General features: G+C 53.1%; 1 protein-coding gene across 6 annotated transcripts in view; it reads right to left on the bottom strand.

Moving 5' to 3' along the window:
* RNPS1 (RNA binding protein S1, serine-rich domain) overlaps positions 1–7854 on the bottom strand; it is a 25893-nt gene extending 18039 nt beyond the window's left edge. For 2 of the 6 annotated variants that reach the window (XM_011962406.1, XM_011962407.1), the window contains exons 1-6: positions 7505–7854; positions 4016–4203; positions 3627–3782; positions 2567–2758; positions 2216–2318; positions 1761–1914 (exon numbers count right to left, since the gene is read on the bottom strand). In XM_011962406.1, the coding sequence (XP_011817796.1) occupies positions 1761–1914; positions 2216–2318; positions 2567–2758; positions 3627–3782; positions 4016–4086 (676 nt within the window). In that variant the 5' untranslated portion in view covers positions 4087–4203; positions 7505–7854. Of the gene's footprint in view, positions 1–1760; positions 1915–2215; positions 2319–2566; positions 2759–3626; positions 3783–4015; positions 4204–6624 lie in introns of all 6 variants that reach the window. The other 4 variants (XM_011962410.1, XM_011962411.1, XM_011962409.1 and 1 more) reach the window with 3 other exon arrangements.
* Between the last annotated feature and the right edge of the window lie 4632 nt (positions 7855–12486).

The raw sequence follows: 12486 nt of genomic DNA, 5'->3' as shown, positions 1-12486 counted from the left end.
GGTTTCACCGTGTTAGCCAGGATGGTCTCGATCTCCTGACCTCGTGATCCGCCCGTCTCGGCCTCCCAAAGTGCTGGGATTAAAGGCTTGAGCCACCGCGCCCAGCCTTGTATGTATTCTTAATTTATGGTATTTGCATAAGTGCAGTAGAAATCTGTTTTCTTTTGTAACAGAAGACAAATAAAAAACTGGCCTCCTATTTTGTGTACACAGTCCCTGTACAGGGTTTCTAATCTGTGGGAAGTAAAACATGTCACTTTCTAACAGGGCAAAAACCCCAAGTTATCTTGGAACCTCAAGAGGAGAGGATTTCACCCAACTCACAGGTATTTAATGGTACATATCCATGGCTGGGCTTGGGTTTAAAAAGGTATTATCTCAGATTCCTTCTATGGAAACGAAGTTCCATCCAAGCCCATGTAAAAGGCCTCTAGAAAAAATTATGATTCTTGCTCCACTGCATACAAATAATTAAGCCAAGTATAATAAAGCAAACCAATCCTACCATAATTTGTCTTTTAATAAAAATGGGAAGCTAAAAAAAAAATTGTTTCAAAAACTATAGTACACCCAAATAATGTTTTCAATTTTTTCCTTTTTCCTAATTGGAAATCACTGAAACCTAAGCTGTGCTTTCCTCAAGCCCTGTAAACTGAAGACTAAACTTCAGAAGAAAACAGCAGCAACCTATTTACATGTGTTGCTATTGTATACTATTATGTTTACTATTATGTATACTATTAGTATACATATATTGTATACTATTATGTTTACTATTATGTATACTATTAGTATACATATATTGTATACTATTATGTTTCAGCAGGTGCTGCCTCTAAGCCCCCAAAACAGAAAGTGCTATCAGGAACAAATCGACCTCTTCCACTCCAGCACTGTGTTCCATGCCCCATGACGACAACCCTCTCTCAGCAAGAAGCAGCCAGAAAGATTATAATGCTCCATCTCCCTACGATTCTCATGATTAATAAATAAATATACAAGCATGAAAAAAACATGAGCAAATTGACAGTGGGGATTGTGGCAGGCCAGGTCTCACTAACGCAGGCCTCTGTAACAAGTGTCTTAGTACTGTCTAAGTAGTTAAATAGCCAAGGCCCCTATACAAAGGCTGGGATATAAGAAAAGCCCAAAGAGTTTAACTTAGGCCTTTCCTGGGTCTTATAACAAAATAACGAAGGTATTCCTAACAAGACTCACTTAGGGTTAAGCCAGTTTTATTGGGAAGAAAACTCCCCAAACCTCTGTGATTTAGCAGAAGGCAAAGTAAGGGTAATTACCCCAACACTTACACCCATTTAAATTAAGTAAATTTACTGAGGCTCCAGACAAAGGTCTTCAAGACTCAATCCTTAGTTATAGATTAAAAGAAGTTAATCACTTACATCTTTAGATAAATGTACACTTACATATAAACATATAGCTTAGAAAGTATATAAGCTCTGAAAAACTCTGTAATTTTAAGTTGGTCTGCCAATAATTTCCAGGTCTTTTCCCTGCCATCGGTTGCAGAAATAAAAACTCTCTACCTGGTCAGTTAATGTGCATCTTGTTATTGGGCAATGAGAAATAGCAGCCCAAACCTCAGTTTGGTCTGGGAACTGCACTCCAGCCTGGGCGACAAGCGTGAAGCTCCATCTCAAACAAACAAAAAGAAGTGCAGCACAGTTGGAAATCAGTTTGAAAGTCCCTAGTAGTGGCGGGACACTGAGAGGCCAAGGGTGTGTGGCAGGGTCACCCACCTCCATCCATGTGCTTTAGCGCCTTCTCAGCTTCATCTGGATTCTCAAACTCTACGTATGCATAGCCTTTGGACAGATGGGGATGCATCCTTTCCACGGGCATGTCAATCATTTTAATTTTCCCATAGGTGGAAAATATCTCCATGATGTGATCCTAGAGGGAAAGAAGAATCACTTGAACGCCCACCTACCAGTCAGTCATGTCAGACGCAGACAGTTCACCACATCATGACTAAAACCTCAGCAGGGTAAAACATTCCATCTGACAAGTACCAGTGTTGTTCTGGGATTAATCTCCTAGACACATGTATTAATGGTGCACTAAGAGAAACGAATCAGTGCTCTACTCAAACCACGTGCCCCAGTCCCCGAAAGGCTACGTTCTAAGTTCACCTGCAGGCACAGGCCTGCTTGTCTACACCCCACTGCTCACTGGAGACATCCGTGATCCTCACCTTTGTCACATTCCTGGTGAGTCTCCCAATATGCACTTTGGTGGGCTTAGGAGATGGGCTCCGCCTTTTCCTCTCCTTTTCATCTCTTTTAGGTGGTTTAGATCTGATTGAGAAAACAAAACACCAGAAACAGTTTCTGTCAGGTCAAAATGTACTAGATTCCTTTCGAGTGGGCTCTTATCTGCTTGTGTGACAGTTTTCACAAGGAAGACTTTCCTACTAGTTGCATTACTCCTGTCTCAGAGATCCTATTAACACAGAAAGACTCCTTCTGGGTCCCTTTTATAACGTCAATGGTAAACCTGTAGCCACCAGCTTGTAAACTTTAGATCCCAGACACAGGGCACTCACTTGGAGCGGGAGCGCCTCCTGTTGTCGTGTCTGCGCCGAGAAGGACTTGGAGAGCCGGAAGAGCTGCTGGAGCTAGAGCTGCGGGAGGTGCTGGAGCTTCCTGAGCGGCTAGATGCTGAGGAAGAGCTGGAGCCACTGCTTGAGCCAGTGCTGGTGCTGGAGCCTGAGCTGGAAGTCGAGCTGGACCGAGATCTGAGGGCAAGATGAGGGGTCACAACCACCACACGCCAAGTCTCACAGTACAGACGCCTCCTCCAAGTCTGTTGCACTCCCTCTAGGAGAAGGCTGCTGTTTGGGTGTCTCCAGGCCTTGCTGCTTTCCCCAATGGGGAAAACATCACCCCTCAATCCCCCAGCAAGCCAGAGCCCTAGGTGTCACATTGTGTGTGGGACAGGACGGAGGTGACGGGCAGCCTTCTACCCATACAGAAGCCTTTCCCGCTGGGAGGCAAAGGACTCTGGCAAAAGTCAGAACTAGCAACTCAGGCTGGGAAGGCAGCTGCTGGCTGAGGCTGACCCAGGCTTGATTGATTTTGTCTTTTGAGACAGCGTCTGTCACCCAGGCTGGAGTGCAGTGGCATGATCTCTGCACACTGCGGCTTCAATCCCCTGGAATCAAGCCATCCTCCTGACTCAGCCTTCCAAGTAGCAGGGAGTACAAGCATGTACCACCACACCCGATCAATTTTATTTTCCTCCAACTCCTGGGCTCAAGCCATCCTCTTGCCTCAGCCCTCCCAAGTAGCTGGGACTACAGATGCATGCCACCACTCTCAGCTAACTTTAAAAATTACTTTTTGTAGAGACGAGCTCTTGTTTTGTTGCCCAGGCTGGTCTTGAACTCCAGGCCTCAAGCAATCCTCCTGCCTCAGCTTCCCAAAGGGCCAGGATTACAGGCATGAGCCACTGCACCTGGCCAGTCTGCCATAAATTAGAGTCTCTACTAACAATCAGAGGATGTGTTTTCTTTGTAAATAATCAAGAAAACCGAGCCATCTGTGGGGAGTAGGGGTGTGGCTGTGGCACAGGTCCCCTCCAGACTCCAGGCCAGCCTGCCCCACCTGGTACTGCTGCTACCACTGGAAGCACTGCGCCTCTTTCGGGTTTTGTCCCTGCCGCGATCCTTCTCACTTGACTCCTTGGTGGCCCCTTTATCTTTTGAGCGATCCTTGGACTTCTCATCTGAGCGGTCCTTGCGTTTGGTGGGTGAAGGAGCCCTGGATGGTGAGGAAGAGTGTGAGACTGCATGCTCCTCTGACCAAACCCAAACAGCACAACCCAAAAGAGGGGATCAGCAGGGCCACAGAGACCCCAGGTGATCAGAGTAAAGTGGCCTGTGGCTCAGAACACTGACTGTAGAATGCAGAACATTCTCCACTTCCCCCTTTCTGCGGGTCCCTAGCAGTAAGCACCCCCAAGTAGCACTAGAAAAATCTTACAGAAGGATTACCTAGTGCTGGACTTTTTATTATTTTCTTTGACTCCTAGCAAGCTCTTCTTTTTCACTCCTGATAAATCCATTCTCCCCTTCTGAGGTGTTCAAAGCAGCAATGGCGGCCTCACTTATCTGAACTCTCACTTCTAACTTGATTCTGAGAAACGATCCCTAATCGATTGCAATTTACGCCAAAGAGCAGCCTAATAACAAGATAAAAGGGTTTAAAGAGTGAACGAATTGGCAAGGCAACAAGTCTACTTTGCAGTCAAAAGCTGAGCACACAAAAAGACAGCAAGGGAGCACAGTAAGCAATGAGTGTCCACACAGTCAGAAACACACAGGGACAGTCCCCATGTGCTCATGGAGAAGTCTCTACCCTGCACAGGAGGCACAGGCACAACTGTCACCCCCACTTATCTTTTTCTTAAAAAAATGGAGGAGATGGTGGGGCCCATCACTGTTATTTTACAAGCTGAACAATTCAGTTTTCACCCACAAGTTTGATGAGCCCCTGCAGTCCTTTCAAAATGCCACAGCACCACATTCACATGCAGAACAGAGAAAAACCTAACTCAAGGGTGGTCTCCAGATAGGATTAGCTCTCCTGTTTTATTGCGGCAATTTGCCTTTAGGATACACGGATGTGACTGGAAGCAAAAATCATTTCAAAAGTGACTGGTACCAGCATTAAAACACTTAATACTCAAAAGCAAACAGATGAAATGTACCATATGAACATTTAAAAAGCAGAAGAATCATTTTAAAAAGCAGTAATTGCACTGTACTTTAATAGTATGCATATTGAGTGTAGGGGAAAACACATGCAAGTCTGCAATTTACTTTGAAAGAAAACCTAAGATTGATGGGTGCCTAGATACACTATCTAGCAAATACAGCAGAAATATAACTTACAGACTCTGAACCTCTGAGTTTTGTTTTGTTGTTTTTGAGATGGAGCCTTGCTCTGTCACCCAGGCTGGAGTGCAGTGGCACGATCTTGGCTCACTGCAACCTCCGTCTCCTGGGTTCAAGCGTTTCTTCTGCGTCAGCCTCCTGAGTAGCTGGGACTACAGGTGCTTGCCACCAAGCCTGGCTAGTTTTTGTATTTTTAGTAGAGATAGGGTTTCACCATACTGACCAGGCTGGTCTCCAACTACTGACCTCATCATCCGCCAACCTTGGCCTCCCAAAGTGCTGGGATTACAGGCGTGAGCCACCAGACCTGGCCCTTAAGCGGTCTTTGTGTGGGTATTAACTGTATAATTCGACCTTCCTGTGTTTTAAAAATTTTTCAAAAATAAGATGGAGAAAAAAAGTAGGCATTGAAATTGCATGAGAGACTGCCTGCCATGTAAGAGTTCAGCAAAATGCCTGGACTGCAGAATGTGCTCAAATAGCGGTTACTCATTACTCAAAATCAAATTACTAATTAGTTGTGGGCCCTATTTTCCAGGGACCTCTGCCTTCAGTATTTCCAGTAAGGTTCTGCACAAGCTGCAGGAGTTGTTAAGTGAAGCTCTCAGGATGTGAGTCTCAGCTACTTCTGTCTCACCTTCTCCAAGAGCCAGTTGGTAAGGAGGACACAGCACACCAATGGGGTCCTGGTTTCCCTGTGCAGTACCTGCCAGGGGTGCTTCAAAATGCTGCTGAAAACGTGTTCTGACCCAAAAAAGAAAAGCACCTGGCTTTAAACAGTCAAATGAGCCAAGGAGGGCCGAACACCACCTCTGCTGCTCTTGTCCGGGGGTATCATGTTTTGCTTTAGAACAGGAAGGTTCTGCAGACACCCAGCAGACAGTGCCTCGACGCTGCTGGTGTCCTCGGACAGTCAGTGAGTATCATTCAGAGTATAATTCAGAGTCTGGAACCAGAGGGCCTGGGTTTGATTTGAGGTTTCACTGTGTAATTTCAGACAAGTCACTTATCCTTTCTCAAGTTTCTTATCAATATGGTGACAATTACAATTCCAACTTTATAGTTAACCCAGGGCATTAATGAAAGGCTCAATAAACGTTAGGAGCAAGATTTGTGTCTCCACGTCTGGAGGCGCCTCCCTCCCCTAGACATTTGTCTCCAAAGTCACATGTAATTTCTGAACTCTCAGCAGGGTTCCTGCACCCCACCCGCCTTAGGATCACCTGCAGCAGCACCGCCCAATAGAAACAGTGTGAGAAGCCACAAGCATCACCTGAAATTCCTTAGGAGCCACGTCACAAAAATGGGTGAAATTAGTTTTTAACATTTGACACATCCAAAACATTATCTTTCCAACATATAATCAACATAAAAATCTACTAATAAAAGTTTACTTTTTTTCCCTCGTCTTCTAAAACTGGTATGTGTTTTAACATTTCAGTTTTGATGAGCTGTATTTCACATGCTTGGTAGCCCACATGTGGCCAATGGCTCCTTTACTGGACAGCACAGACCTAGAGTGGAGGTCACACCCGCAGATTCCAGTCCCACCCCCCAGACCTAAAGATCTGCCCGAATGTACTTTGTGAAATCAACCACCACCAGTTATTCTTAAGCACTCCAAACACTAAGAACCACTGAGGAAGTGGACGCCTTGCTGGGTGCGGTCGAGTGCTAGAAAGCAAAAGTTGAGGTTCTCTGTTCACCCAAGTTCAGGTACCGGCTCAGGACCTCGGTTACCTCCCCCATCCTCCGGAAAGGTGCGCGTCCAACAGCCAGAGAGAGGAGAGAACAATTAGTTAAATCTCGAGGAGAGGGCGTTTCGGCATAAATCTTCAGAGCACCTTCCCCATTTAAGAGTACATTTCAGGCACAGTTCATGCGAAATCAAGACAAAAAGCCTACTCCACGTTTCTCCTCCATCAACCTTAACCTTCCCGTATCCACCCCTCTGGGATAACCCATCAAAGTGAGCTCGGCCACCGTGCTCGGTCCATAGTGGGCCGTATCCCCACGGCCTAGCGCCGAGAATTGCACACGGGAGTCCGGGAAACGTTCGCGGAGTACACGTTTGAATTAATGACTCCGAAGGATGGATCGGCCGACCTTCCACCGCATCCCACAAAGAAACTCCGCGCCCGCCGGCACCGGCCCGACACGCCGACCTCGCCGCTCCCCGTCTGCGTTCACTCACAACTCCCCCGTCCAGGCGCCGGGCCGCCAGCGCTTCCAGGGCAGCGCCTGGCGTTGGGGGCTTGGGTCTCCGGCCCGGCGGGAGGGCCCCAAGAACTGAGGCCGCGCTCCCCGCTGCTCCGAGTCCCGCGGGCCTGGCTGCGCGACCGCTGAGCGGACGAAGCAGAGGCGCCCTTCCGTCCGCGGCGGCCCCGATCACTTCCGGGCCACGGCCTCGACACCTCCCACTCCGCCCGCCCCGGGCCACACTCTTTCTTCTCGGAGCCCGCACCGCGCTGCCAGGCCACCGCCGCACTGCGGGGCTGAGGAGTGGACTGGCTTCACGATGCGTCCTGCCGGGCCTGACGGGCAGCCCCCAAAACACGGATGCGGTCGGATTCTGCCCCAACTTACATCTTCCCGCCGCCACCACCTCCTCCTGCTTTCCTCAGCCTCCGAGGCCGGCGCCGCTCTGACGTCAGAGTCAAGGAGCGGGAAGACGCCGCCGTCCGGCGCGCAGCGATGACGTAAACGCCTGGCCCAATGGGCGCCAGCGGGGAAGCGTTAGCGAGTCAAGGCAGTTTGTGGTAGCCGCGTTGGGGACGTTCAAGGTGTCTCCTCGCCGGTAAAGTCCCTGGGACTGACCGGGCTGGCTGCACGCTTGCTGGAGCGAGCACATGGGTAGCCTGCTGAGCCCGGGAGGGCCGCGCGATAACCGAGGCTCGTCCTCCGGAGCGGAGGGCGGCCGTGCCCCGCCCCTTTCCTTGCGCGGGCGCCCTGGGCCCGCGCGGGCCGACTCTGGCCCCTGTCGCCGGCGGTGAAGGCGGGTCTCCGGGCCCGGCTGTGCTGAGAGCGGCAGGGTGGTCGTACAGGAGGAGTGCGCAGCCTTTGCGGCCTTGCGTGGCGGGGCGTGGGGGCCTGCAGGGCGGAAGTAGCTCGGAGAGACGGGCTGGGGCAGGACTTGCGTTCGTGCGGTCAAAACCCGCTGGTGGCGTTTGGGGTGCTCGCGTGGACGCGGCCTCCGCGCGGGCGGACCTCCACCGGGTGGGCGCTGCAGGCGGGCTGTGCGGGCAGGAAGAGCAACGAGCTTGAGGGTGGGAGATGGGGTGCAACGGGGGGCGTCTCCGGGGAGGTGACACTGCCGCTGAGACTAGAGTGGAAGGGCACGCCCGGCGAGGGAACAGCAGGCGCCGAGGTTCGCTGGAAGCAGGGAAGGGAGGCCAGGGCACAGGCTCGCAGGCCCGCGCCAAATTCTCGGCGGCGTCGGCACGGAGCGTGTGAACGGCTCAGCGCCGAGGCTTCATCCAACGGCCGGTGCAGGGTCTGAGCAGGGAACACTGTCGACCAGGGTCCGACCCTGGGAGAGTCCAGAGGTGGCGCCTCTGGCAGGCACAGAGGAGGGGGTGACGCTGTAGGGGCCCAGGCAGGAGGCTCCGCGTCAACGCCCCACACTGACACGGCGGATTCTTTTTTTTTTTGACAGAGTCTCTCACTGTTGCCCAGGCTGGAGTGCAGCGGTGCGATCTCGGCTCACTGCAACCTCAGCCTCCCGGGTTCAAGCTGTTCTCCTGCCTCGGCCTCCCAAGTAGCTGAGATTACAGGTGCACACTACTACACTCGGCTAATTGTTTGTATTTTTATTAGAGACGGTTTCACTATGTTGGCCAGACTGGTCGCGAACTTCTGACCTCGTGATCCGCTCCTAGGCTTTCAGGCTCGCTCCCAAAGTGCTTGCTCCTAGGTTCGCCTTGGCCTCCCAAAGTGCTGGGATTACTTTACAGGCGTGAACCACCGCCCCCGGCCGCGGGCGGGTTTTGTTCACTGCTGTGCCTGTCAGGCAGTGGTTGCCCTGTGATTATTTGTGGAGGGATTGACTGTGCGCTCAGCTTCAGACTTTGAACAGCTTCGTGGCAGCAAGGAAGGGGGAAGGAAACAGATCCAAGCCGATCTTTGGGAGGAGACAACCAGCATGACTTGGAGACTTCAGATTTCAGAGCAAAGGACGGGGTGCAGCTCGGTGACCCGGAGTGGGTGGGCGGGTGAATGGATGTATGGTGGGAATGTGGTCTGCCGTCACTGCCCTCTTCTCTGTGTGGGAAGCCAGCTCTTGGTGACTTCCTGCCCGGGCCCACTCCCTCTGGCCCTGTCCGAGGGTGTCAGGTGTGCCCTTGACCCTTCACCCTGGGCTAAGGGACATCCGAGGAGTTGGGGACAAAGGCAGCTAGAAGGAGGAGCTACCTCCCGAGTCCACCGCGCTAAGTCACCAGTGTGTTCCCGCGGGTGGAGGCTGGCAGGCCCATCAGTCTGGTTTGGGTACCCCCGTTGGATTTGGGTTTGATGACATGTAAAGTAAGTTAGATTCTCTGCGTTACTGTCACATCTGCTGTACCCAGGCATGGAAAGTTAAGTGGAACAGAGGGGCCGCCCCCCTGCTGAAGGGGCCCCAGAGTCGGTGCTAGGGGAGGGGGCAGTGTCAGTGATCCAGGCAGGCACAGGCGGAATTCTCTCAGGTGGCATTGGAGTCCAGCGGTCAGAGAGGTGCTGAAGGACCCCAAACCCAGAGCCCATGCCCAGGGCCCCACTGACACCTGGTGACCCCACGTGACATGGGTGGGGGTGACGCAGCACCAGCTGGGCTGACAGCCCTCCCCCTGCTGATTTTTAATGCTCTGCAGTAATTTCATTTGGCCTGCGAATAAGCTTTCACACATTTTATATTAAATATACGAATATGATTTATTCAGGCACTTATGCATTTAATCAAAATTGTTTCTAAATATTACTGATTTTTGTCATCAAATGTGCCATCAGCTTTTGAGCTTTGAGAATTGAGCATCCTGGCTTTTGCCATTTTGAGGATCAGCAGAAGCATTTCTGGAAGAAATGTGAGAAAATAAAAGTCAGGAGCCTACGCCCACCCTGTCCTTCCAGGAGCTCAGCCCCAGAGCCAGGCTGCTAAGGCCATGGAGGCTGAGGGCAGTGGAGGTGGGGCTTCTGGAGCCTCAGGGGCCCTGGTTTGCTGGAGGGGGCAGGCAGGGCTTTGCGGACAGGGCATTACGCAGTGGCCAGAGCCCTGCAGTGCTGAGCACAGGCTTCTCGTGGGCTCTGGCCATGGCCCTGAGCTCCTCCCCTTGCCGTCCCAGAGCTGGGGGTCACCTGCTGAGCTGGGCACCGGCTTCTCTTGGGCTCTTTCCATGGCCCTGAGCTCCTCCCCTTGCCTTCCCAGAGCTGAGGGTCACCTGCTGACTGTTTGGGGTGGCTCTGTCTTTGAGAGCATGCCCTCATGAAGGCAGAATGTCCTCCCTGCCTCCATCCTCTGTTGCCTGGTGGCTTCTGCAGTGCCTGCTCTTAGAGGCTAGTGGCCTGGGACACAGGGTTGGGGATGGGCTTGGTGGTGCTGCAGGTCACAGTGGGTCATGAAGGAGCTTTGGTGGGGGGGTGTTGCGTTCTCTGGTAAAGCACAGCAAGGGAGCCCTTTTACCCACTAAAACCTGGCTCTGCACTGAGGCCATGTGCAGCCCAGTCAGGTGGACGAGAGGGTAATGACCTCGGGGGAGGCATCAGAGGAGGAGCCATGCCTGCCGAGAGGCGGGTCACCACAGCCTGGCACCTGTCTGGAGAGGGTGGGGCTGGGGGAGGTGCTGGCCAGGTCCATTGGGGTGGCCAGGCTGAGTCTGAAAGGGCCTTGTGCTGGTGTGGGGTGAGCTTGGTCTGTTGGGAGAGTATATAGTTCATTGAGGCCTCCCTGGCTCTGGGTTTGCATGTCTGAGGAGTGGGTATCATCAGGGCCTGGGGCCCCTCCAGTGGGCACGTCTGGACTCTCCCAGGATCGGGAGCCCGTGCTCATCACAAGCTCAAAGCACTCCATTTCTGCTACAATGAGGTCAAGGATAGTGACCATGAGCTGCCTGGGACTGTGACTGAGGCACCTGGGGTACCTCTCAGGACCTGGGGGCTGAGCCCATGGCTAGATGAGCCTTGGTGATGCTGTGGTATTGCCTGGGCCAGGCGGACCCAGGGGCAGCTGCCGCTGGTCCATGTGGAGCTCCTTCAAGCCGAAACATCCGACACCAGTGTCTGTGGGGTGTGGGCCCGGCCCCAGGAGCGGGGCCTGGGCAGCCCCGTGTGTTGAGGAAGGAAGGCAGGGCCCCCGCTCCCCGGGCCTGACCCCACTGCTTCAGCCCCCTCCTGCCTGCCTGCAGCCTGGCCTCGAGGGCCCATCAGGTGAGGAGGGGATCCCGCCTGCCCCACTCCATCCTACCTCCTGGAGGAGGCCTTGCCCCTTACAGGCAGCCTCCAGCTCTCCCACCCTGAGCCCCCTGTGTGGGGTGACTAGAGCATGCCCAGCATGCTGGGGTTTGGGGGGCATCTGGAGGGAGGGACATCTCAGTTCCCTGAGGGGTGAGCAGCCTAAGTGACTCCTGTGCTGGGCCATTTCCTGCATTCTGGAGCTCCCCTTGAGCCGCCTGTCTGCAGGGGCTCTGGCCATTAATGCAGCCAGGCACCAGCCTCCGTGCAGACCAGTCTGTGTGGGAGTGGGGGTCTCAGAGGGCCCAGCCGGCCTATGCCATGAGCACGGAGGGGAGGTGAACAGCAGCTGGGTTGGTGCGTTACCTGGTGGGGCAGTAGACAGCAGCTGCCCTGGCTGGGGTTCAAGCCCCGGGCTGGCCTGGTGGAATCCCCTCTGTCACTCCAAGGTTCTGTTCTTGCAGGTGTCAGGCCTGGGGCCTTGAGACAGACCTGCAGTCTCCACCACAGCCACAGTGGGTGGGGTCTGGGTCCTCACGGAGGTGATCTCCACCCCCACCCTTGTGCGCGGCAGTGGTGTTCCCTGGTACTGGTGAGACCCCACCTCACTCAGGAAACCTCCCAGACGCCCCCAGGCAGAAGTAGCCATATTCCAGGGCCTGTGTCCATATGCCCCACAGTGCACCCTGGCTGGTTTGTTGTAGGAACTCAGAAAAGCAAAGCAAACAAGATGGTTCCCTGCTGGACACATTTTTATTGCAGCTCTTTAGTCCAGGATTCCAGGGGTAGCCAAGGTCACCTGAGTCCTGGGGACTCTGGGCCTGGTCTCTGAAAGCAGCTAGCAAGACAGAGATGGGAAACCCAGCAAGATGGAGTGAGCCAAGGGCACAGGTGGGTCCAGGCACAGCAGGGAGCTGCCTGGGGGTGACAGACACTGGACGGAGGCCACTGCACACACTCTACCCCACCCTGAACTTGAGCACTTCCTTTTTTTTTTTAACCCCCCCCCACCGAGACAGAGTCTCACCCTGTCGCCCAGGTTGGAGTGCAGTGCAGTGGCGCAATCTCGACTCACTGCAAGCTCTGCCTTCCGAGTTCATGCCATTCTCCTGCCTCAGCCTCCTGAGTAGCTGGGACTACAGGCGCCC

The sequence above is a fragment of the Colobus angolensis genome, unplaced genomic scaffold (assembly GCF_000951035.1).
Source record: "Colobus angolensis palliatus isolate OR3802 unplaced genomic scaffold, Cang.pa_1.0 Scaffold59, whole genome shotgun sequence".
NCBI lineage: Eukaryota > Metazoa > Chordata > Mammalia > Primates > Cercopithecidae > Colobus > Colobus angolensis.
This window is presented reverse-complemented; position numbering and strand designations above follow the sequence as displayed.